Source organism: Narcine bancroftii, chromosome 4 (assembly GCF_036971445.1).
Source record: "Narcine bancroftii isolate sNarBan1 chromosome 4, sNarBan1.hap1, whole genome shotgun sequence".
Taxonomy (NCBI): domain Eukaryota; kingdom Metazoa; phylum Chordata; class Chondrichthyes; order Torpediniformes; family Narcinidae; genus Narcine; species Narcine bancroftii.
This window is the reverse complement of record NC_091472.1, coordinates 40,545,540-40,568,307: the sequence shown is the minus strand read 5'-3', so window position 1 is coordinate 40,568,307 and position 22,768 is coordinate 40,545,540. Positions and strand designations below refer to the sequence as shown.

The 22,768-nt window shown below is 41.6% G+C and overlaps 1 protein-coding gene across 6 annotated transcripts in view; it reads left to right on the top strand.

The window, feature by feature from the left end:
* The first annotated feature begins 1,786 nt into the window (after nt 1-1,786).
* pigf (phosphatidylinositol glycan anchor biosynthesis, class F) overlaps nt 1,787-22,768 on the top strand; it is a 102,184-nt gene continuing 81,202 nt past the window's right edge. For all 6 annotated transcript variants that reach the window (XR_011355647.1, XM_069931108.1, XM_069931105.1 and 3 more), the window contains exons 1-3: nt 1,787-2,208; nt 2,322-2,413; nt 5,696-5,812. Coding sequence is in view for 5 of the 6 variants with exons in the window: in XM_069931108.1 (XP_069787209.1) it covers nt 1,978-2,208; nt 2,322-2,413; nt 5,696-5,812 (440 nt within the window). In the remaining variant the exon portion in view is untranslated. The remainder of the gene's footprint in view (nt 2,209-2,321; nt 2,414-5,695; nt 5,813-22,768) is intronic.

The window sequence follows — 22,768 nt, the reverse complement described above, 5'->3', positions numbered from 1 at the left end:
CCACGTGGAAAGATGGGCAGATAGAAACAAATGGGAGGAAGGGTAAGGAAACTAGATGGACTGGTGTGTGTGTGTGTGTGTGTGTGTGTGTGTGTGTGTGTGTGTGTGTGTGTGTGTGTGTGTGGTGGGGGTTGGGGGTGGGACTTATGCATGGAGGAAAATATTTAGCAATATGCAAAATGTGCTTTGTGAGGTTGGTTATGGAGTAGATTGACTCCTATCTCAGGAAGGTCCTACACTCACTCCAACTCTCCTATTGTCACAGCAGATGTCATCTCACTGGCCTTAAATCGTTTGGACTAGGAGAACATCTATGTCAGACTGTTGTTCATTGACAAAAGCTCAGTATCAAACACCATACCAGTAAAACCTATGATTAAACTCAATGAACTGGGACTTTGCCTGCCCTTCTGCAACTGGATCTTTGACTTTGTCAGCAGACACTAATCAGTGAGGATCAGCAGCATCTCCACCTCTAGGATAACTATCAGTGCAGGGCCATCCCAAATCTGCGTGCTTAGTTCCCTGCGCTATTCCTGCTACACTCATGATTGTGTAGCCAAGTTTGGCTCCAACACAATCTATAAATCTGCTGCCGACACCAGCGTTGGCCAAATAACTGGGATTGATGAGTCAGAATACATGATAGAGATCAAGAATCTGGTTGGGTTGTACCAGAACAACAATCAAGTTCACCTAGACCAAGAAGCTTCTTGTTGATTTTGAGGAGAGGCTGAGGGGCTACACACCTGTCCACTTGATATGACTGAAATGGAGGTTAGTAACTTCAAGTTCCTAGGAGATTATTTATCAGCCACCATATTTACAGGTAATACCTGTACGTCCTAAGAAGTCTGAGGAAATTTGGTATGTTGTCAGGTTCATCATGGAAAGTATTTTGACAGGTTGAGTGCCCAGGAACACAGAAAACTGCAGAAGGTAGCAAATGTAATGAAGTCCATCACAGACTCTGACCTCCCATTCACTGAAGACTACCTCAAGGACACAAAATGCTGGAGAAGCTCAGCAGGTCAAGCAGTGTCCTTTATGTAGCAAAGGCTGACGTTTCAGCCTTAAGCCCTTCATCAAAGACCTGCTGAGCTTCACTAGAATTTTGTGTTTTCACTTCAACCACGGTGCCTACAGATTTTTATGAGTGACTTCAAGGTCTCCTATCATCCTAGATGCAACCTCCTCTCACTGCTCTGTCGGAAGAAGGTGCATAAGGCTCGTCCAGGCTTTCTTTCCAACTGCTATCAGGCTCTTGAACGAATCATAAAATACCTGGACACCAGAAAAGGGACGTCTGCACGATTGTAATGCCACTTTTATTTCTTGCCCCAAGGTAACTGAATATTTATTATCTATTCATTTTTTGTATTTATTATAATTTTTGATTGAATGTAAACTATTGTATTTTTTCATGAAGTTACCTGCTCAGCTGCAAGTAAGTTTTTCGCTGGATATGCACACGCTACGATGCATATGACAAAAACTCCACTGATGGTCCTCTTTGCTGTCGCTCAGACTATAATAGTCATCGTGTTAACTATTCTCTAGGTTGGTAGAATTCGCACGCTTTGGGTACATCGCACCGCCCTCCCCCCAGCCTTCGATGCCACCGAACTGCTTCAATAGCACCTTCTCGGTGGCGGACAAGCGCGGCTGGACGGGTAACCTTGCAAATGTAACCAAAGTCAGAAATCCCGCCCACTCACGGAAAGGATGAACCGAATAGTCAATGAGCTCCGTTTCTGATTGGCCAGTCCGTGTTGCCAATGAGCCCTGCGTTTCCGCTGTCGTGGGGCAGATTGTTTCATGGACGATGGCGTCAATGGAGAGGCTGATGGCTAACGTGGGAGAAGGAACATAATCCATGTGGATTTGTCGCAGGAATAAATCACACCCTCAGAAGGTTTTTTTGCATTAATCATTGGTTTAATTTTTTAATAGTTGTAACACTGTGCAGGCATCGACATGAAGGACGTTGAGTTGAGAGGCATGTTCTCTGCACACATGATTCTCATCCTCTCGGTCCTCTTTGCCACTTTTGTACCTTCCTTGTTTTTGGACAAGTTTTCTATCATTGAAACACACCTGCTGTGGCTGTGTATTTGCTCAGCTACTGTGGCGGTTGTGAGTATTGTTTTGCATTCACTACTGGAAACGAACACTGCATCGAGCAGAAAGAATTCCATAAGTCACAAGGTAAGATTGTGATGTCTGGTTCACATTTGAAAACCGTGCATCTTTTTAAAACATTGAATGCAGTGAATTTTGTATTTTAAAATATGAAATCTCCATATATTTTATTTTGCCAGCTCTCAAAGACCTTCAAGTCCTGTTGGTTATTCTTGACTTCCTGTTTACTGTTTCATGGAGTTATAGTGTTATATGGAGCACCACTCTTCGTGTAAGTAGCTTTTTAAGACTTAAACTCTCATAATTTGCAACTGTAAAAATGGAGCTATGTTTGGTCATCATTAATTTGGAAAGAATAAAGTTATCTGTATAAAATCCCAAATTGTCCACACAGATGGGATTTAAAAAGTGTTGCAAAAACTTGGGGAGAAAAAAAAACAGCTAAAGTCTCAGGTTGATTTCTGCATTAGAAGTAGGAAAAGTCAGACATCATGTACGCTTTAAGTTGTATGAGAAGGTGTGTTGTGACGGAGTATATAGATATGTTTTGGGGAGATAAATTGGGAAAGGTTTGTTAGTGTAGGTTACATGCAAACACTTTAAAACATATTATTTGAAATACTGAAGCTCTGCCCAATGCTAGACATATTGGGGCTTCAGAGCTTTTGCAAGACCTTTGAAGAGTGCTCAAGAGACTTCACTAATGGATTGTTGCTTACAAAAGGCATCAGAGGAAAGAGCTTGTTGGAGCCACATATTGTCTGGAGGAGAGCTTGTTGTTGTAAGGGGGTCATGTGGTTTTGCAAGCAGAGAATCAAACAGGCTTTCTCTTCGAGAGAGACACGCACACAGAGATCAGTTCTGCAGCATTACAGCCAGTAGACAGCAGCTGGGACTGGAACAGGACAAGCTGCCAAGCTTGTGGAAAGCCCCCCTTTGGAAGACGGCCTGGTCAAAGCTCTTGTGGGCTCATGCAAGAGGAGAGGACTGGCTGTCTAATGTTTCACTTTGACTAAGAGAAACAGAAAGGAACTTGAAAGAAAGAGGTTATCACCTGGAGAACCCTGAAGGGGCAAGTTGCAACAGCAAAACTCTGAAGTGGCTGATTTAAAAAGGAACAACAAATCTCTCTCTGAAAACCGCAAAGAACCTTCCTGAGCGGTAAGCGTTTACCTTTCAAGCACCAAAGCCTGATGAACTTTAAAAATGTTAAACTCTGCACAGTATAAGAATTGCCTGCAACCAGTGATCTTGGAGGAATGAGAAGTGAGATTGGACTGTGAACCAAATAACTTTTCTGAACTTACACACCCATTACATACACGTGCGCTTAGAACTAGAAGGGGGTTAAGTAAGTCAATAGAGTTAAATTAAAGTGTGATTCTATTTTCATGTTTAAAGATAATTAAAAACAACTTTTGTTTAAGTAACCATTTTGTCTTGGTGAATATCTGTTTGCTGCTAGGTTTATGGGTCCTCTGGGCTCGTAACAGTGTAGAGAACCATGTCTATGTTAGGATGATGAAAAGTCTGAATGACAGTGGGGACACTGGGGGTGAAAGTTTGTTTATCACAGCTCTTCTGCACGAAATGTAAGTAAAAGGTGATCATTGATAGAGAAGATGTGAAGAATGCCAGAATTCACAGAAAATTTGACATGCATATTGCATTTGCAAAAGTGAATGTTCAACATTCTTGCAGGTCAGGAATAATTTGTGGAAGGAGAAAAGTAACTAGGTTATGTCAGAATTTATTTTTTCATCAGAATATACTAACATTTCCAGTACAGAAATAAATCTTTCCTAAATTTGTGTGTGTATGTGTGTAGTTATGAGCCCAGAGGACCCCAAAACCCAGCAGCAATATAAATTCACCAAGACAAATGATTACTTAAACAAAAGTTGATTTTTCTTTAAACATAAAAACAGGATCAATCTTTAACTTATTACTATTAACCTAACTTAACCCTCTTCTAATTTTAAGTGCATGTGTTTGAAATGTGTATATTTCAGGAAAGTTCTTTAATTCACAGTCCAATCTCACTTCTCACTCCTCCAAGTTCACTGGAATCAAGCAATTCTTATACTGTGCATAGAATTTAACATTTATGAATTTTCACTAGGCTCTGGTGCTGTTATGTAAATAGTTATCACTCAGGAAGGTTCTTATTGGTTTCAGAGAGATTTTTTGCTCGTTAGACACACACAAACTGATTCCCTCTGATCAGCTACTTCAGTTTCTTGCTGAAGAAACTTGTCCATCATGGGTTTTCTAAATGGTAACCTCTTTCAGGTCACCAGAGAGTTCCTCTTGTTTCCCTTATTTCACGAGAAACACTCTAGCCAGCTATTTCCTCTTGTAAAGACTACAAGGGTTTTCAACAGGCTGAACTCAGAACTCAAAACCCATCTTCAAAATGGGATTTTCAACAAGCCTGCCAGCTTGCCATGTTGCAGCCTCCCAAAAGCCACCGTTAGACTGAATTTTCCCTCTCTCTTTTTTTCCTCTCTCTCTGCAAAACCACATGACCCCTCTTAGAACAGCAAACTGCAACTAGACAGATTGCTGGCACCACAATCAGTTTCTGAGGACATCTGTTGCTTCAAAGACAATAGTCCATTTATTCCTCAATATCAGTCCAATTAACACCTTCTTGTGAAATCTCCACAGGCATCCTTCAAAGTTTCTGTAAAGTTACTGTGCTGTGGACATGAAGTCTCTGCTTATGCAAAGCTCTTGCATTTCAAATGAGATGCCTTTTGTGAATTGTGAAATGTTAATGTCTGTTTGTGAAGTGACCTACACTAACCCCCCCTCCCCCCCACAGTCTATCTTTTTTAAAGACCTATAGTTACAAGGTTTATAATAAGGAAATCTCATTCAAGGGAATATAATTTTTTAGTGTTTTACATGAAACAGACTAAGAGTTGATGAGAAATTTATCATCAAGTTGTGCAAATCACAATTATTAGGGGAACACAAGAGACCACATGGCTTTAGGACTATTGTCAGCTTTGCCATACAATGATGTTGTGAAAAAACTAATAATAGCTGCAGATTTGCAGATGAATTGGGGATCTGGCAGGTGGATGCAAGATGGGTATTTCCTAACTTTAGTGCATAGAACCAGTGAGCATTGTCTCAAAAAAAGGACAATCATTCAGGACTGGAATGAGAACAAATTTCTTTGACTGAGTTTAATAAACATTTCAAATTCTTTTCTTAAACGGGGGGGGGGGGGGGGTGGAGGGGGGTATGAAAATTGTTCCATATTCAAAACCAGTTACTGAATTTTAATATATTAAGGAAATAAAGGGCTATGGGTTTAGTTATTGAAAGGTGGAACAGATGTATCGAAGTGGATGGGTGATTTCTTAAATTGGATCTGCCGCGGTATGACATTTGAAGTGAAAGAAATGTAATGTTTAGCATTAGCATATAACAAAATCAAAATCTAACTTGTTGAGTTCTCACTATTTAACCTTTAGCATAAACTATATGACTTCATAACAATTGCAAACCAATGTTGTTCTCACATACTTTGTTTTTTCAGGTCCATCAAGGAGACCTTCTTATTTGCTGTTCTTTTATCTACTTTTACAACATTTCGATGTCTGTGCATGCGGGGACCCAATGTTCAGGCATGGATACGTGTCTTTAGTAAAAATGGGTAAGCAGCAAAGTGTGTCGATTTTAATTTGCTATTGTCTTGGCCTTTTTGTAATAAAACCAGATGCTTGTGATCATTTCCATTCCACTGGCACTGTTTACCCAGAGACCTTAGCTCAGGTTTATGAGCTAAGGAAAGAGTGTGATAAATCAGATCACTGGGTAAACAGTTGTAATTTCAGGACCGTCACTGAAAGAGGAGGAACGAGGGACTTGGGAGAGTTGTGAGTGTCGGGAACCAGCTGGAGGCGAGTACAGTTTAAAAGGGAGCGTAGAGCAAGTTGAGGGTTAAACAGAACGGTGATTAGTTGGAGGAGCAATAAAGATAAGGTGCAGTGACAAATAAAAGGAGGGGTAGCTCAAGTGGAGCAGCCACTGTGAGTGGTTCAATATAGCAGTGGGATTTCGAGGGTTTGGCTCATGAGGTTTAGGCGAGCAAAGGCTGAGGACGAGCTTGATTCCAGTGAAGTAAGGCCAGATAAGATAGTTAAATTAGAAAGAGTTACTGGAGATGGGCAGTGGAATGCTCCAATTGCAGGATGTGGGAAATCTGGGACAGCACAAATGTCCCTAATGACTACCCCTGCAAGAGGTGCATCCAGCTGCAGCTCTGGAGCTGGATGAAGCAGAGCTTCAGGGAGGTAGTCACCTCTAAAAGTCTGGAGGTAGGTAACTGGGTGACTGTTAGGAGAGGGAAGAGAAATAAGCAGACAGTGTAGAGCATCTCTGTGGCCATTGCCCTCAACAATAAGTATACTGTTTTGGATAATGTTGAGGGAAATGATCTATCAGGGACAAGTTGTGGTCACATCTTCGGCAGAGAGGCTGGCCCCTTGGCTTAGAAGGGAAGGGGGAGGAGAGCTAAGGTGATTGGGAACTCCTTGGTTAGATGAGGTTGTGTGAACGAGATTGAAGCTCCCAGGTAGTATGTTCCCTTTCAAGTGCCGGGGTCAGGGATGTCTGATCGAGTTCACAGCATTCTGGAGGTGGAGGGTGAGCAGCTTGATGTCATGGTCCACATAGGGACCAATGACAGAGATAGGAGTAGTGATGAGGTCCTGAAGAGGAAGAGGGAGTTGGATAAGAAGTTATAAAGCAGAAACTCGAGGGTGATAATCTCAGAATTGCTGCCTGTGCTGCGCACCAGAGAGGTTAAGAATAGAAAGTTGATGGAAGAGGAACGTGTGGCTGAAGATTTGAAGCAGAGGGCAGGGGTTCATATTTGTGGATCATTGGGATCTCTTCTGACCTGTACAAAAAGGATGGGCTGCACTGGAACTGGAAAAGGACCAATATCCTGGCGGGCAGGTTTTCTGGAGCCGTTGGGAAGGATTTCAGCTAGTTTGGCAGGGAGGTGGGAACCAGAGTGTGAGCGCAGAGTATAGGGCAGAGAGTCAAAAGCATGATGCAATGTGTTCTGAGTTTGTGAGGAAAGACAGGCAGGGGATGAAACATAAATGTAGCCTGTTAGAGCATTTGAAATGTGTCGATCTCAATGATAGGTGCATGAAGAATAAAGGGGATGAACTGAGAGAATGGATCAGTGCGTGGAACTTCGATGTTGAGGCCATTACAGAAACTGCTGGAGGAAGGGCAGGGATTGGCTGATGCAGATACTGGGGTTTAGGATGGGAGGTAAGAGAGTGAGGGGAGTAGCATTATGGGTCTGAGATAGCATTATGGTGATAGAAAGGGAGGAGGCTGTGGAGGGAATGTCCACTGAGTCAGTGTGGTGGAAGTCAGAAATAGGAAATGAGCAATCACTATGCGGGGAGTAGTCCATAGGCCCCCAAATAGCCTTTGGCACACTCTTCTTTCTTTGGCTTGGCTTCGCGGACGAAGATTTATGGAGGGGGTAAAAAGTCCACGTCAGCTGCAGGCTCGTTTGTGGCTGACAAGTCCGATGCGGGACAGGCAGACACGATTGCAGCGGTTGCAGGGGAAAATTGGTTGGTTGGGGTTGGGTGTTGGGTTTTTCCTCCTTTGCCTTTTGTCAGTGAGGTGGGCTCTGCGGTCTTCTTCAAAGGAGGTTGCTGCCCGCCAAACTGTGAGGCGCCAAGATGCACGGTTTGAGGCGTTATCAGCCCACTGGCGGTGGTCAATGTGGCAGGCACCAAGAGATTTCTTTAGGCAGTCCTTGTACCTTTTCTTTGGTGCACCTCTGTCACGGTGGCCAGTGGAGAGCTCCGCCATATAACACGATCTTGGGAAGGCGATGGTCCTCCATTCTGGAGACGTGACCCATCCAGCGCAGCTGGATCTTCAGCAGCGTGGACTCGATGCTGTCGACCTCTGCCATCTCGAGTACTTCGACGTTAGGTATGTAAGCGCTCCAATGGATGTTGAGGATGGAGCGGAGACAACGCTGGTGGAAGCGTTCTAGGAGCCGTAGGTGGTGCCGGTAGAGGACCCATGATTCGGAGCCGAACAGGAGTGTGGGTATGACAACGGCTCTGTATACGCTTATCTTTGTGAGGTTTTTCAGTTGGTTGTTTTTCCAGACTCTTTTGTGTAGTCTTCCAAAGGCGCTATTTGCCTTGGCGAGTCTGTTGTCTATCTCATTGTCGATCCTTGCATCTGATGAAATGGTGCAGCCGAGATAGGTAAACTGGTTGACCGTTTTGAGTTTTGTGTGCCCGATGGAGATGTGGGGGGGCTGGCTGATGGAGGACCTCAGTTTTCTTCAGGCTGACTTCCAGGCCAAACATTTTGACAGTTTCCGCAAAGCAGGACGTCAAGCGCTGAAGAGCTGGCTCTGAATGGGCAACTAAAGCGGCATCGTCTGCAAAGAGTAGTTCACGGACAAGTTTCTCTTGTGTCTTGGTGTGAGCTTGCAGGCGCCTCAGATTGAAGAGACTGCCATCCGTGCGGTACCGGATGTAAACAGCGTCTTCATTGTTGGGGTCTTTCATGGCTTGGCACACTAAGGAACAGCTAATCAGGCAGATTTTGGAATGATGTGGGAAATACAGGGTTGTAGTTTTCGGTGATTTCAACTTCCCTAATATTGACTGGAACCTACTGCAAGGGGATAGATGGGGCTGAATTTGTCAGATGTGTCCAAGAAGGATTCTTAACACTGTATGTGGACCGGCTGATGAGAGGAGAGGCCACACTAGATCTAATTCTAAGTAATGAACCTGGTCAGGTGGGGGAGCATTTTGGTGAGAGTGTCCACGACTCCCTGAACTTCAGCATAGCCACGTAAAAGAATAAAAACAGACAGAATGGGGAAGGGCTAATTATGATGGGATAAGGCAGGAGAAAGCGAGAGTAAATTGGAAACGTTTACCTCATATATATGAAAATGCAATGGGACCAGCCTCCACCATATTCCAGCCACATGTTGCGTAAAAAGGTTTTGTTCATTTTCCTTCCCCTTCATTTAAAGCTTGTGCCTTCTGTCCAGACTCCTATCCTTTTTAAAGCTTCCAACAATAGGCACTTCATGTTAAGATGGAGAGGATTCCATGCATTTAATGTTTGTTCGAATAGAAGGCGAAACATATTGGGGTGGTTTTAGCAAAGGTTATATAGGTCAGAGAAGAATTGGTCATGCAATGAAAGGAAGTGTAGCATTGTTGAAAATTTATAAATATTTTCCTTGAAATTAGATTGGATAACATTATTTTTCAAAAGGCTGTATAATCAGAATAAATTGAACTAACAATTTCTGCATGAAATTGGAAAACTCAGCAGCATGCTTCCACGGATGGTATCCATGCTACAGGTCTAATGTATTCCAATTGTTAGCTGCACATCTAATGATAGGACATTACATCACAGTCCAGGCCCTTCATCCTACATTGTTGTGCCTACTTAACAATCCAAACTTCCTCTACTTCATACGCATGACCCTCTATTTTTCTTCCATCTATATACCTGTCCAAGAGTCTTAAATGTTGCTATTGTGCCAGCCTCCACCACCACCCCTGCCAACGCATCCTAGCCGTCGACCATTCTGTGTATAATGTTACAAACCTCGTGTAATGAGCAGCAATGGACAACCAGACTGTTTAATTTTAAAACACTAATTTTATTTCTAACTCTTAAACTATAGTCTTAACTTTTCAACTTTCCTCAATTATGTGCAGGTGTACTTGTGTGTGTGATATACCCAAACCATTACATTTCAGGCCAAAATCTAGAAAGTTACTTTAAAGTTCAGTCTTTTAATTTCAATGTTGAAGTGTAGACCTTTGGAATTTGATGCCAAGAATTAATGACAAACTGATGGGAAGACTGGAGTCGTGGCCACTACAGACTCACGAATTCTCCTTACGTTGCCTTTGAAGAAATGTCCATCCCCACGAGCTGTGGTCATAACACTCCTGGTCCTGTTGTCGGCAAGACTTGAACTGAACGGCCTCCATGAAGCTTCCAAGACCTTGGTACTGGTCTCTTCAAGTAACTTTACTGTTAAACACAGTTAAAATGAAGCATTCTCTCCAAGTGAGATCCACTATTGGTCACAATCAAAATGAAGCAATTTGCTTCCCAAAAAGGCCCTCCTGGCACAGGTCAATCCACTGAAAATCCCCAGTCATTCACAGAACATGCTTTGCTCTGAATTCCACACAAATGGCTGGCCACAAGAGCTGCTTCAAAAAGCTGTTTTCGCTTCAGCAGTCAGAATGGTTCTCCCTTTGCAAAATGACAATGTCTTTGTATTGAATGTGGAATGGACTGTGACAAACCTTCCTCAGTTCTTCAAATGTAATTAATTATTGCTGGGCTGTGACTTGTGTTGTGCTTGGGTGAAATGTTAACTGACCATTCAGTTCCTCCTGTCTGTACTATCCCTTACAGTGAGAATCCAATATTACTAAAATGGTAGCTTGTAATAATTTAAAAAAAAAACTTGCCACTGACGTAGCTCCTAAATCTTTTCTCCACTCACCTTGTACAGATGTCCTCACCCAGGAAGAAAGGTGCTATCTGTCCATTCCTCTCATAATCTTGTCAACTTCTGTTCAGTTGCCTCTCGTCCTCCTTCACTTCAAAGAGAAAATCCTTGTTAACCTTGCTTCATAAGACACATACTCCAATCCAGGCAACATCTTGGTAAATCTTATCTGCACGCACCCTAAATCTTTCACATCCTTCCTGTAATGAGGTGACCAGAATTGAACACCATAATTCCAAGTGTGGTTTAACCAGAGTTTTATAAAGCTGCCACGTTACCTCACGGCTCTTGAACTCAATCCCCTCACTAATGAAGGCCAGCGTACCATAAGCCTTCTTAACTATCTTATCTACCTGCGTGGCAAACATGAGAGATCTGTGGATTTGGACTTCAACTTTCCCTGTTCTTCTGCACTGTTAAGAATCCTGTCATTGACCATGTACCCTGTTCCAGAAGGGAGGAAGGCAGCAGAAAGAAAATTGTAAAACTATTACCTGATGTCAGTGGTTGGGAAGTTGTTGGAGTCGATTTATCAAGGATGAGGTTTATGGAGCATGTAGAGGTGCACGGCAAGATAAACCCAAGTTAGCATGGTTTCCTTCAAGGAAAATAATGCCTGACAAATGGTACTGCAATTTTTGAAGAGATCACAAGTAGGACAGACAAGGTAGATGCAGTGCATGTTGTGTAATTGCACTTTCAAAAGGCCTTCAAAAGCATCACACATGAGAGTGACAAGATGAGAGCCCATGGAACTATAGGAACGACACTTGCATGGCTAGAGCATCGACTTGTCGGCTGGAAATAGGAGAGTAGGAATAAAGGGATCCTACTCAGGTTGGCTACCGGTTGCCAGTGGTGTTCCACAGGGGTCGGTGTTGGAGGCGCTTCTTACGTAATATATAAAAATTATTTGGATTATGGAATAGATCTATTTGTGGCAAAATTTGCAGATGATACCAAAATAGATGGGAGGGCATGTGGTGTTGAGGATAGATTAGGAGAATAGGCAAAGAGGTGCAGATGAAAAGTGTGCAGCCATACACATTGGTAGAATAAATAGATAGGCAGATTACTATTTAGATGGGGAGAAAATTCAAAATTCAGAGGTGCAAAGGGACTTGGGGGACCTCATGTAGGATACCCTAAAGCACACGTGTCAAACTCTGGCCCGCGGCCGATATAATTATATTTGGCCCGCAAGATCATTTCAAAAATGTATTAGAGGTGGCCCGCCCTGCAGCGAGAGCCGATGCTGTTTTTTGGTAATGTCACCCCCACCATCCTCCCCCTTCATTGCACATCCTTCCCCATTGTAACACGAGAAATTGTAACACGAGAAGTCTGTCGATGTCATCAGCCGGCAAGCCAGTTGGAAGGCTCCCCGCACAACCAGTCACTTCTCCCACCTGTCGAGCGGTGCGGCAGATTGGCGAGTGCCTGTGATTTCCTGTCGGCGCAACGGGCATGGCAGGCTGCGCACGGCCCCCGGGCAGCGCGAGCCCCGCGCGACTGGCACTGGACGGCCCTTCTACAGCGCGAGCGCACTTCTCCCGGTCGCCACGGCCTTTAGCGCTTGCACCCGCGCAGACCCCAGGGATGGCTGGTTCAGCCCTGCATGTGAAGAGAGAGATGGTGGCTGTCCACAAAGGCTGATCGGCAGCGCGCTGGGCCTGAGTGGGTGGGTAAGCAGGGGTGGGCAGAGAGTGTAGGTGAGGAGTAATGGGCAGGGGAAGTTATAGTGGTGTGAGGGGCAGTTAGAGGGAGGGATGAGTAGAAGGAGGGGTGGATAGGGAAGAGGTAAAAGGGGAGGGGCAGGGCAAGTAGGGGAGGGGTGATTAGAGGGTGAGAGATGGGTAGAGGGAGGAACAGGTTGAGGGGAGAGGCAGCAGAGGGGCGTGTATAGGATGGGGTGGGTAGAGGCAGAGCGAGTGGAGTGAGGGGTAAGTAGAGGTTGGGTAAAGGACTGGTCAGGTAGAGGGATGGTGGGTCGAGGGTGAATAGAGGCCTAGAGCCTGAGGAGTGAGCAGGAAATGCTGAGCCCTGATGCAGGCCAAAATGGACATAGCCTGTGAATACTGACTACATCTCCACAGGGACCAAATATATTTCCCTCCGGTCAAGCAAAGGGTGAACTTGAGCCACCTACTTCTGACCTGTAACATTATCCTCCAAAAGTTATATCCTAAAGTTTAACATTACATATGTTGAAAGAAGAGAAAACATGCAGATGTTGTTGAAAATTTTCAATAAATATTTAGTTCGGCCCTCGACTTAGTCCAAGTTTTTAATTTTGGCCCTCCGTGAATTTGAGTTTGACACCCCTGCCCTAAAGGTTAACTTCCAGGTTGAGTCAATGGTGAAGAAGACAAATGCAATGTTGACATTAATTTCTGGAGGAGTAGCATACAAGAGCAGGGTTGTTACATTGACACTCTATAGGGCACTGATGCGAGCTCACTTGGTGTACTGTGCAGTTTTGGGCACCTTATTTGAGAAATGACATGTTGACTTTGGAGAGGGTTCAGAGAAGATTTACTAGAATGATAGCAGGAATGTTTGTTGGCTCTTGAACTGTTTTCATTGGAGCATAGAAGGGCGAAGGGGGGAACCTCAGAGACATTTTGAATGGTGAAAGGGCGGGGAAGAGCAGATGTGGCAAGGATGTTTCCCATGTCAGGGGCATCTAGGACAAGAGGGCACAATTTCAGAATAAAAGGGTGTCAATTTAAAACCGATGGAAAATTTTCTTTAGCTAGAATGTTGGAAGTCTGTTGCACACAAGCAGCGAGGTCGTTGGGTGTATTTAAGGTAGAGATTGAACAGGTATTTGATTAGTCAGGGCATTAAGAGTTGAGGGGAGAAGACTGGGGAGTGGGGCTAAGTGGGAGGATGGATCAGCTCGTGATTAGAATGGTGGCGCAGACTCACTGGACAGATTGGCCTACTTTTGCTCCTATATCTTGTGAAATACTATTTTTTAGACATAAGTTATGTAATTCTGGGTTACCTGCCCCACAGGAAAAATGGTGCTGTGCAATGAAAAGGTGAGAAATTGACTAATGATGAGAGGGTTCAATTGTTCAATTACATTAGACAACAATTTTTTTCAAAAGGTTTGCTTCCTGAAAAAAATGCGGGATTATGATAGACAACTTCAAGCTGAACACAAAGATAATTTCAGATTTGCTTCATCTCATAGGAAGTTGGAGAAACAATGTATTGAATTTGACAGGTTTAATCGCATAACGATGCTGACACATTGCACTACTTCAACTGACCTAAAAAATGTTTTGCCGCTGATTTTCATTTGTACTTGGCATCTGATGCCTCTCGTGTCAACGACCAACAATAGTTGGCCAGCATTGATGGATTCCAATTGCTCTGGTACTGCACTGACTGAAGAAATCCAAGTGAGAATGCAGGAAATGAATTTTCAATGACATGTTGCGCTTCATGGTTTTGTATGTTTAAAGTAGATTTAAAATATGACAAGAAATCACAAAAATAAGTTATATCTGAGGAACATTACTTGATGGGAAAATATTATGGTAACATTCGTGATCAGAAGCCCAAAATCTATAAAATACACCCTCAAGTGTTCAGGAAACAAAATCTTCATTGTCCAGTATTATTTATCGACAAAAAGTTTCACCTTGTTCCTAAACTGTAAATACTCCGGTTTTCCGCATTCAATGAGATGAAGTAATATTTGTAGTAAGTTGGAAAGTACTTAATACCCACTGGTCAAATCAGGTGCGTGAAGAGAACCAAGTCTGGTGCTTAAAGAAAAGACATAGAAACATAGAAGATAGGAGCAGGAGTAGGTCATTCGACCCTTCGAGCCTGCTCCGCCATTCAACGAGATCATGGCTGATCTTAAAGTTCAGTACCCCGTCCCCGCCTTCTCTCCGTAACCTTTAATACCCTTGTACTGAAGAAATATATCTAATTGTCTCTTAAATATATTTAATGAACCTGCCTCTACTGCTCTCTGTGGCAATGAATTCCACAGATTCACCACCCTCTGGGTAAAGAAATTCCTCCTCATCTCGGTCCTAAATGGTTTGCCTATTATCCTCAAAACATGGCCCCGGGCTCTTTGAAGTATAAACGTGTGAACACTGAAAAATCTCAATCAACAAAAGAAAATGTCTCGTCCAGTACTTTACCCCATATCTGAAAAGCTTGGAACTGGATGTTTTTCAGTAATTGGTTTTTTATTTTGTTTTAAGCTGCTTCAAGCAGCTCAGTAGCATCAGCAAGAATACTTGTATCAGTGGTTAAACAACAAGGAAAAAAAAACAACTGCAAGCTTTTCAAGCATGAAAAAATGTTTAATACGTATCAAAAAAAAGCAACTTGATCTCTGCTTACAGAATAAGATAAATGCAGCACCAAACACTAGAAATTCTCCTCAATGGCTTTTTCAAATGTTTCCTCTGGTGTCATCTGCCTCATTAACAATGTTTTTTTTTGTCTTGGAAATCTCTCTTTGATTTTATAAACTGACACGATTTCTTATTCTGTTATGAATGCACACTGCTCTAGTCTTCCAATAACTCCATCACACATTTTCACGATGTTGTCTATGGGCACTTTTTCTCCAGTGTTAACTAAGTCATCTTAATTGCATTCACCTTGATGCAGAACAATTTCAGTTATTTTCACCATTGTGGTCTTCACTTTTACATTTATGTACTGTTTATCTATCTTTAAATGACTTCTGTTCATCACTTTGAGAATAGAACTTCAACAGTTTATCCTTTGGCTTCTTCAGGTCATAGATTGTGGTTGTTCAAACACCATACTCTTTTGTAAGAGGTCTCACACTTGCACCACTGTCCAGTTTTGCGAACAGCTTGATTTTCTGTTCTGTAGACAAACACAAACACTTCCTCCTTTGCTTTTCACTCACCTCCATAGTGCTATCTGCAGACCTTTTTGCCATTTTCGCAACTACAGTATAACTCCGATTATCCAAAATGGTCGGGACCTGGCCTATGTCGGATAAACTTATTTTTTCCGGATAACTGGTCAATTTTTAAAAACAGCCCAGTAACAACAGCAAATCACTTGTATCAGTATTGAAACAACAACAACAAACAACAAGAGAAAGCTTTTTAAGCATTAAAATAATGTTTAATTCTCACCAAAAAAATGCTGGCTGCAATGCTGCTGCTGATCATCAAGCCCTTCCAACTGCTGCTGCCGATCCCTGAAATGTCCCCACTGCTGGCACTGATCCCTGGGGAGACTTACTGGGCTGGTGGAACACTCACTGGTGAGTTGGCAGGCTTCTGTCTCCCCAGACACCAGAGCTCCTGACGCCAGAGTCTTGACTCTGAATCCTCCCCTGGGAGGGTGTGCATGTGTGGTAGTAGGCCAAGGGGAGGGATTGTTGTAGAGAGTTCTGGTATTCCAGGGAGGGAAGGAGATAGGAGCAAAGGGGAGGGGAGGGAACACCACTGCCCAGGAGCCGCTCTCCTTGGTGAAGCCGGGAAAGGGATTCTATCAATTGCTTGTGGCTGGGAGACAGTGGCGTGCAATTTGAGAGGGAGAGTTGGGGAGAAAAATCAATAGGGGAAGGTATGGAAAGAGAAGGGAGGGAGTTAGCTGAAATGAGGATAATTGTCGTTCTAATTTCATGTCAGCTGAATTTTTTTTCAACCTGTGAGGTCAGTTTGGCTCCAAAAGATTTCAGGTAACTGATTTGTTTCTGATATCCTCATTTAACAATTAAAAAAAAATTGAGATAAATGAGGATTTCGGAGAATCCAATTTCGGATCATCGGAGCTGTACAGTTCTGTTGTTATCAAAATGGCACCAACAAAGGATCAGATCTTGGGTCCTAATTTGATACTACCTAGACAGAATGAATTAGAATTATTGCTGTGTAAGGGTGGCTTCAATAAATTCATTTCAGTGATGTATATGCTACTTCAAAAAGAAGCTCCTAAGTTAGGAATTTATTAATCAAGATTAAGATGGGATGTTGATTTAAATAGACGAATAGATGAAAATGTCTGGATGCAATTGTGTGAAGAAAACATGACAAAAATTGTTAATGTTAGATATAGGCTGGTTTAATACAATTTTTTTGCATCAATTGTATTTAACTCCTCAAAAATTAAACAAAATCAAACCCAACATTATCAGATCTATGTTTTAAATGTGGTCAGGAAGTTGGTTCATTTTTGCATTCTACTTGGAAGAGTCCTAAAGTAAAAATCTTCTTGGTTGGAGGTAATAAATTTTTTGCAGAAAATATTAGGGCTTAAACTTCCACAGAACCAAATGTTATTTTTGTTGGGTAATATTTAAAGTGATTAGACCTAAATTAAGGTTAACTATGTATCAAATTGAATCTTTATGGCAAGCTTTAGCTGTTTCTAGGAAGTGCATAGCCATTACTTGGAAATCAGTTAAAGATTTAGGGATGGAGAGGTGGCATGCTGAATTGCGTACTTGTATTCCACTCGAGAAAATAATATAAATAATAAGTGTCAATTTTTTTGAAAATATGGTGCCCATATTTACAACACATTAGTTGAAAATTTAAAGGACTCTCTGAAAGCCCATCATGTTGGTGACCTCAGTTACATTATTATTTCTATTGAGACTTAATATTTCTTTTTGATATTCTCCCAACTTTTTCTTCTTCCTTTTCTTTTTGATATTTTAGGGGAGGGATGAAGGGGTGTGGTGGTGGGGGTGGCGTTATATACATGCACCCCATGTGTAATTAATGTTTTCTTTAGTTTTATGAATATTTATACATAGATGCAGTTTTAAAATTCTTAAATGAGATATTCAAGAAACAAAGCATCAAAGCCCCTCGTGGGAATGTTGGGTGATAAAGATTTTTACAACTTGTGAAATCTTGTCAGCGCCGCAAAAAGTTCAGTTAATGGAACTTCGGATAAGGGGAAACTTACTGTAGTAAGAAGGAAAGTGAGGACTTTTGGAGGCTATGTTTTCAGTGAAAAGAAGAGACTGAAAACAAAGTTAGCAGGAATTCAATTCAAACTTGGGCTAATTCAGGGAAAATCGGTTTGGATGCCTGTTATCCAAATTACCTGATATCCTAATCGAGGATTAGGCGTAATTATTTATTTTTGGTCAACTCTGCAAATGAACTTTACCATCTAGTGCTCAGAAGGCTCTGATGAAAAGAACATGGTTAGCGTTGTAGTTAGTGTAATGCTGTTATTGCACCACCGATCGGGACTGGAGTTTGAATCCCACGCTCTCTGTAAGGAGTTTGTACATTCTCTCCATGTCTGTATGGGTTTCCTCTGGGGGCTCTGATTTCCTCCCACCATTTGAAATGTACAGGGGGTTGTGGGTTAATTGAATATAATAGAGCAGCATGGGCTCATGGGCCAAAATGTGCTTTATGTCTACATTTAAAATAAATTTAAAACATCCATGAGTTTTAAAAAAAAAAGTTTTTGACCATATTTTAAAATGGATTCATTTTACCATTGGCACTAAACGCTACTATATTTTGGTGAAATTCAGTTATTGTTGTCAACAAAATAAGTGGATAAAATAATGTTATGGAAAAACTACTAAGCTTCTATTTGATAGTTGAAAATGATTTAGTTAGGTTACACTTAAGATTATAATGGGGGAGTTGGACATGTACAAAAGTGAAAACTTTCTGGGAGGATTTAAACTTAATATTACAAAAAAATAAGATACCAAAAGATCCAGAAATCTTTCTGTTAAATAACGTAAAAGACAAAAAAAAGCTAAGCCTAAAATTAGACAGAGCTCAAAAAAGATTTATTATGATTGCGTTTGAAGCAGCAAAAACTTGGAAAATGGAAGCAAGCTTAAAAATACAACAATGGCATATAGAAATAAACAAGTGTATTCCATTAGAAAAAAATACGTACAATCTAAAAGACAAATATACTTTATTTGAACAAATTTGGGAATCATACATAAAATATGTTAGAAACCGCCCATTTAGGACCTCCATCTCTTAGTGTGATATGATACAAGTACGATAATATTTAAATATTGAAATATGGATGACACAATGTTTTTTTTCTGTTTTAGGTTTTATTGTTTTTCTTTGATTCTCTAAGTTATGGGGTAGGGAGGGTGGGAGGAAGGGGTTAAAAAAAGGAAATATCACTGTGTATTTTAATGATGAAAACTTGTATATATTATTGATATGGTTCATGGTGCAGTAATAAACAAAAAATATTTTTTAAAAAGTCATAATGGGGGAGTCTAAGTTGAAGCAGTGATGATTTTCAATTAAAAAAAAATGTATAAATGTTATTTTGATCAAAAATTTAGAAAATTGATGCAATTAACGTTGCAAAAATAAGGGACTTGAATTATAGTCAAACTATTAGTCTGGACTTTGGAGCAGCAGATTTTATAGATTATCAGATGTTATTCTATTAATGCTGCAACACCCTTAATTTTTAAGCATGCTACACTGAAAAATAATATTTTTTTCAAGAAAGCATGTTAAACAGGACCAGACAAATTTCAAGGGAGGTGGGTATCGGTGCCGTGAGGGTGAAAGGGAGCATGGGAACAAAGTCTGGTGAATGGAGAAGGTGCATCCAGTGTGCCAGAATGACGAACCAGGAGGATTTCCAAAAAATTGGATACTGGGGGGGTGTGGCAAGATGGCGTAGAGCACACATGTCAAACTCTGGCCGGCGGGCCAAATTTGGCCCGCGATATAATTATATTTGGCCCGCAAGATCATATTAAATATATAATTAGAGTTGGCCCGCTGGCCGCCGCGCAAGTATAGCACATGCACAGCAGCAGGCACCACCATAGTAGTTTTTAGCACTTCCACAGCAGGCACAGCAGTACACCGATATAGTTAACGGGAACGTTAATTAGATATTCACAGCGGCGCCGATACAACGGACCCGCCGCCGGGCTCCAACGGACCCGCCGCCGGGCTCCAACGGACCCGCCGCCGGGCTCCAACGGACCCGCCGCCGGGCTCCAACGGACCCGCCGCCGGGCTCCAACGGACCCGCCGCCGGGTTCCATGTGGCTGGACGTGGTGGGTCACCTCCGCGTCTCCTTGAGCTTCATCTGTTGGCAGGTGCTGCTGGGCATCGGACTTTCCCTGGGGTGGAGGTCGCGGACGAGTTCCACCGCTTTCACTGTATTCCCGGTGAGATGGCGAGACCAGTGGGGACTCCTTGGGTTGTTGGCGGCGGTTGCGGCAGGCGGGGGCGGAGGAGGGAGAGGGGGCGGGGGGGGATGCCGCTCGGGTTTGCTGGCTGGGCTGGGGAGGGCTACCTGCAGATCTTTGCTCCCTGGCATGCTTCTCGGCAACGTGCGATCCTTGGCTTAAAGGTTAGAGAGGAATATTATTTATTGAATATTTTATTTCTTATTTGTTAATGCTTCTTATGGAAAGAGTTTAACCAAAACTATTATTAAACATTTATTTTAATAAGAAAAAGTTTAACATTACATATGTTGAGAGAAAACATGCAGATGTTGTTGAAAATTTTCAATAAATATTTAGTTCGGCCCTCGACTTAGTCCAAGTTTTTAATTTTGGCCCTCGGTGAATTTGAATTTGACACCCCTGGTGTAGAGTCTGGACGTGTAATCTCGACCTCTCTGGCCAGACTTTTAAGAACCCGTTTTTAACTTTGTTTTCAGGTTTAAATTTTTTTAAACTTAAAGTATCAAGGAATTGTTATGGCTATAAATGGTAAAAAGATTAAAACCTCAAGTACAGAAGAAACTACATTTTCAGAGTGTTGAAGATTTAGGGCCTAAACAGTCTGCTACAACTTCATGTTTGCTTTCTTTCAAGTTTAAACCACAGAGATTGCCTGTGGGAGCTGAAAAAATGACTACTACTCACCAGGAGAAGGACATCCCATTCTCAGGAGGAAGGTGCGTGTGCCCCCGATGTGGATCCTGATTCTGGCAGCCTGCCGACTTTAATGGTGGGGGCACGCAAGAAGACGACTCCATTGCTTGAAATACCCCAGGATATACTCCAATCTGAATATTTTGGTCTTTTTTGTGAGTTTTTGAAGCAATAACGGGTTGTGGAGGGAGAACAGCATCAGCCCCCTGAGGAAGTCGGGGTGCTGTCGCTGGGAGTCCAGACCCACAGTAAAACTGTTAAACTGCCTGTTGTTGAGATGTAGCAGGAGCTGCCGTTACCTGGTTCTGCCACTACGCAAGGGAAAGCAGGGCTAAGCTTTTCTGAATTACAATGTAAACAGCTAAGCCTTATCATTCAGCCTATGCTGAATGAAATGTCTCAGAGGCTCAGTTTGGAACTGGATACAGTTAAAATACATGTGGAAGCATCTTGTGAGAATTTTAAACAATTTCAGGCTGCTTTTTTGAAATGTCAACAACAAGTGGTTTCTAATACAGAAAAAGTGTTGGAGGTGGAAGAATCTGTTAAAGAATTGCGAGAACGTGAGAAGGAGTTAGAGAGGAAAGTAGATTATTTGGAGAATCAAAGTAGAAGGAATAATTTGAAGATTGTTGGTTTGCCAGAAGGTATGGAAGAACAAGATCCTCTTCGTTTTTTTTACCGAATGGATTCCACAAATACTGGGGCAGGAATTTTTCACTGGAGGTCTGGTATTGGAAAGAGCTCATACAGCCTTAAGAAGAAGACCTCTGCCTGGTCAACTACCAAGACCCATGATAATTCGATGTTTGAATTATTTGGACAGAGAAACTATACTTCGTTTAGCAGTCCAAAACACGAGACAACGACAAACCCCGTTAATGATTCAGAATAGTAGAGTTTTTTTCTATCCTGATTTGAGTCAAGAAGTTATTCAGCGTCGGCGTCGATTTAATCCAGTTAAAGAAGTTTTGTGGCGTAAAGGTTATAAGTCTATTTTTCGCTATCCGGCAGTGTGGAAGGTGTTTTGTGGAGACTTTCAATCTCGGTTTTTTGAGAATGAGCGTGAAGCAATGAGTTTTGCTGATTTGTTGCCAGATGTAAGAGGACAAAGACGTAGCCCACCATTGTCTCCTAAAGAAAAATCTGGTTGTTCTGGAAATGGAAGAAACGGCAGAAATGGGAATGGAAAGAGTCCGTTTCCTTGAAACTGGGTCACCGAGTCTGGAATTTCTTGGATGAATAGAAGAACTTTTATTTTTCTTTTTATGTCATTATGATGTTGTTATTCTTTGTTTGGCTGGGGAGGGAGAAATTTGCTCTATGTTCTACTAGTCATCAGCCACTGGTGGGTGATCCACACCCAATTTTTGTTTAGGGATTACTACCTTTTGGTAGTTTTTTTTTGGGCGGGGGGGGTTTCTTTTTTCTTTTCTTTTTTTTTAATTTTCATTTTATTTAGACTTTAATTTGTGGGTTCTTTTTCTCCTATTGGAGGGCCTATTTACGTTGATCTGAGTCTTTATATATTGATATTATTCGTTTTTAGTAATATTAGTGGATATGTCATAGTTGAAGTTTGCTACTTTTAATGTTCAGGGTTTAAACAGTCCGATTAAATAAGTGTATTTTTATCAAGTTCGATCTTTGGTAAGACGTGTTCAGTAGAGAGATGATTTTACCTGAAATGATTAAATTTGAGACTTTTGGCATAATGATATGAAATATTGTTTAATAATGGAAAAAATTATATATGTTTCACAGATAACTATAGTTTTTTTTATTAATAGGTGGTTGTTATATTCAGAATATTTACATTTTGATTTATATTGACTAGATTTTAATATGTATGCTTTACTTTTCTTTCTCTCTATGGCTCTCCTTAGGAGAGTAGGCTGAAGGGGGGGGGGTTGTTCCTTTTTTTCTTTTTTTTATATATATATTATGTTCATGCTTTGTTTATTGTTATATATGTTACTTATCTGTATTTTGAACAAATAAATAAAGTTTTTTTTAAAAAAATTGGATACTGGATTGTTGGATTTTTATTTTTATTTTAAAAAGTTGGCTGGTAATAGTTGTATCATTCAAGGAAATGGCTCATGAATCACTGACCCGGAAAGCCACCCTAGTAAATGATTTAATTAAGTGCATTTGCGCGGCAACT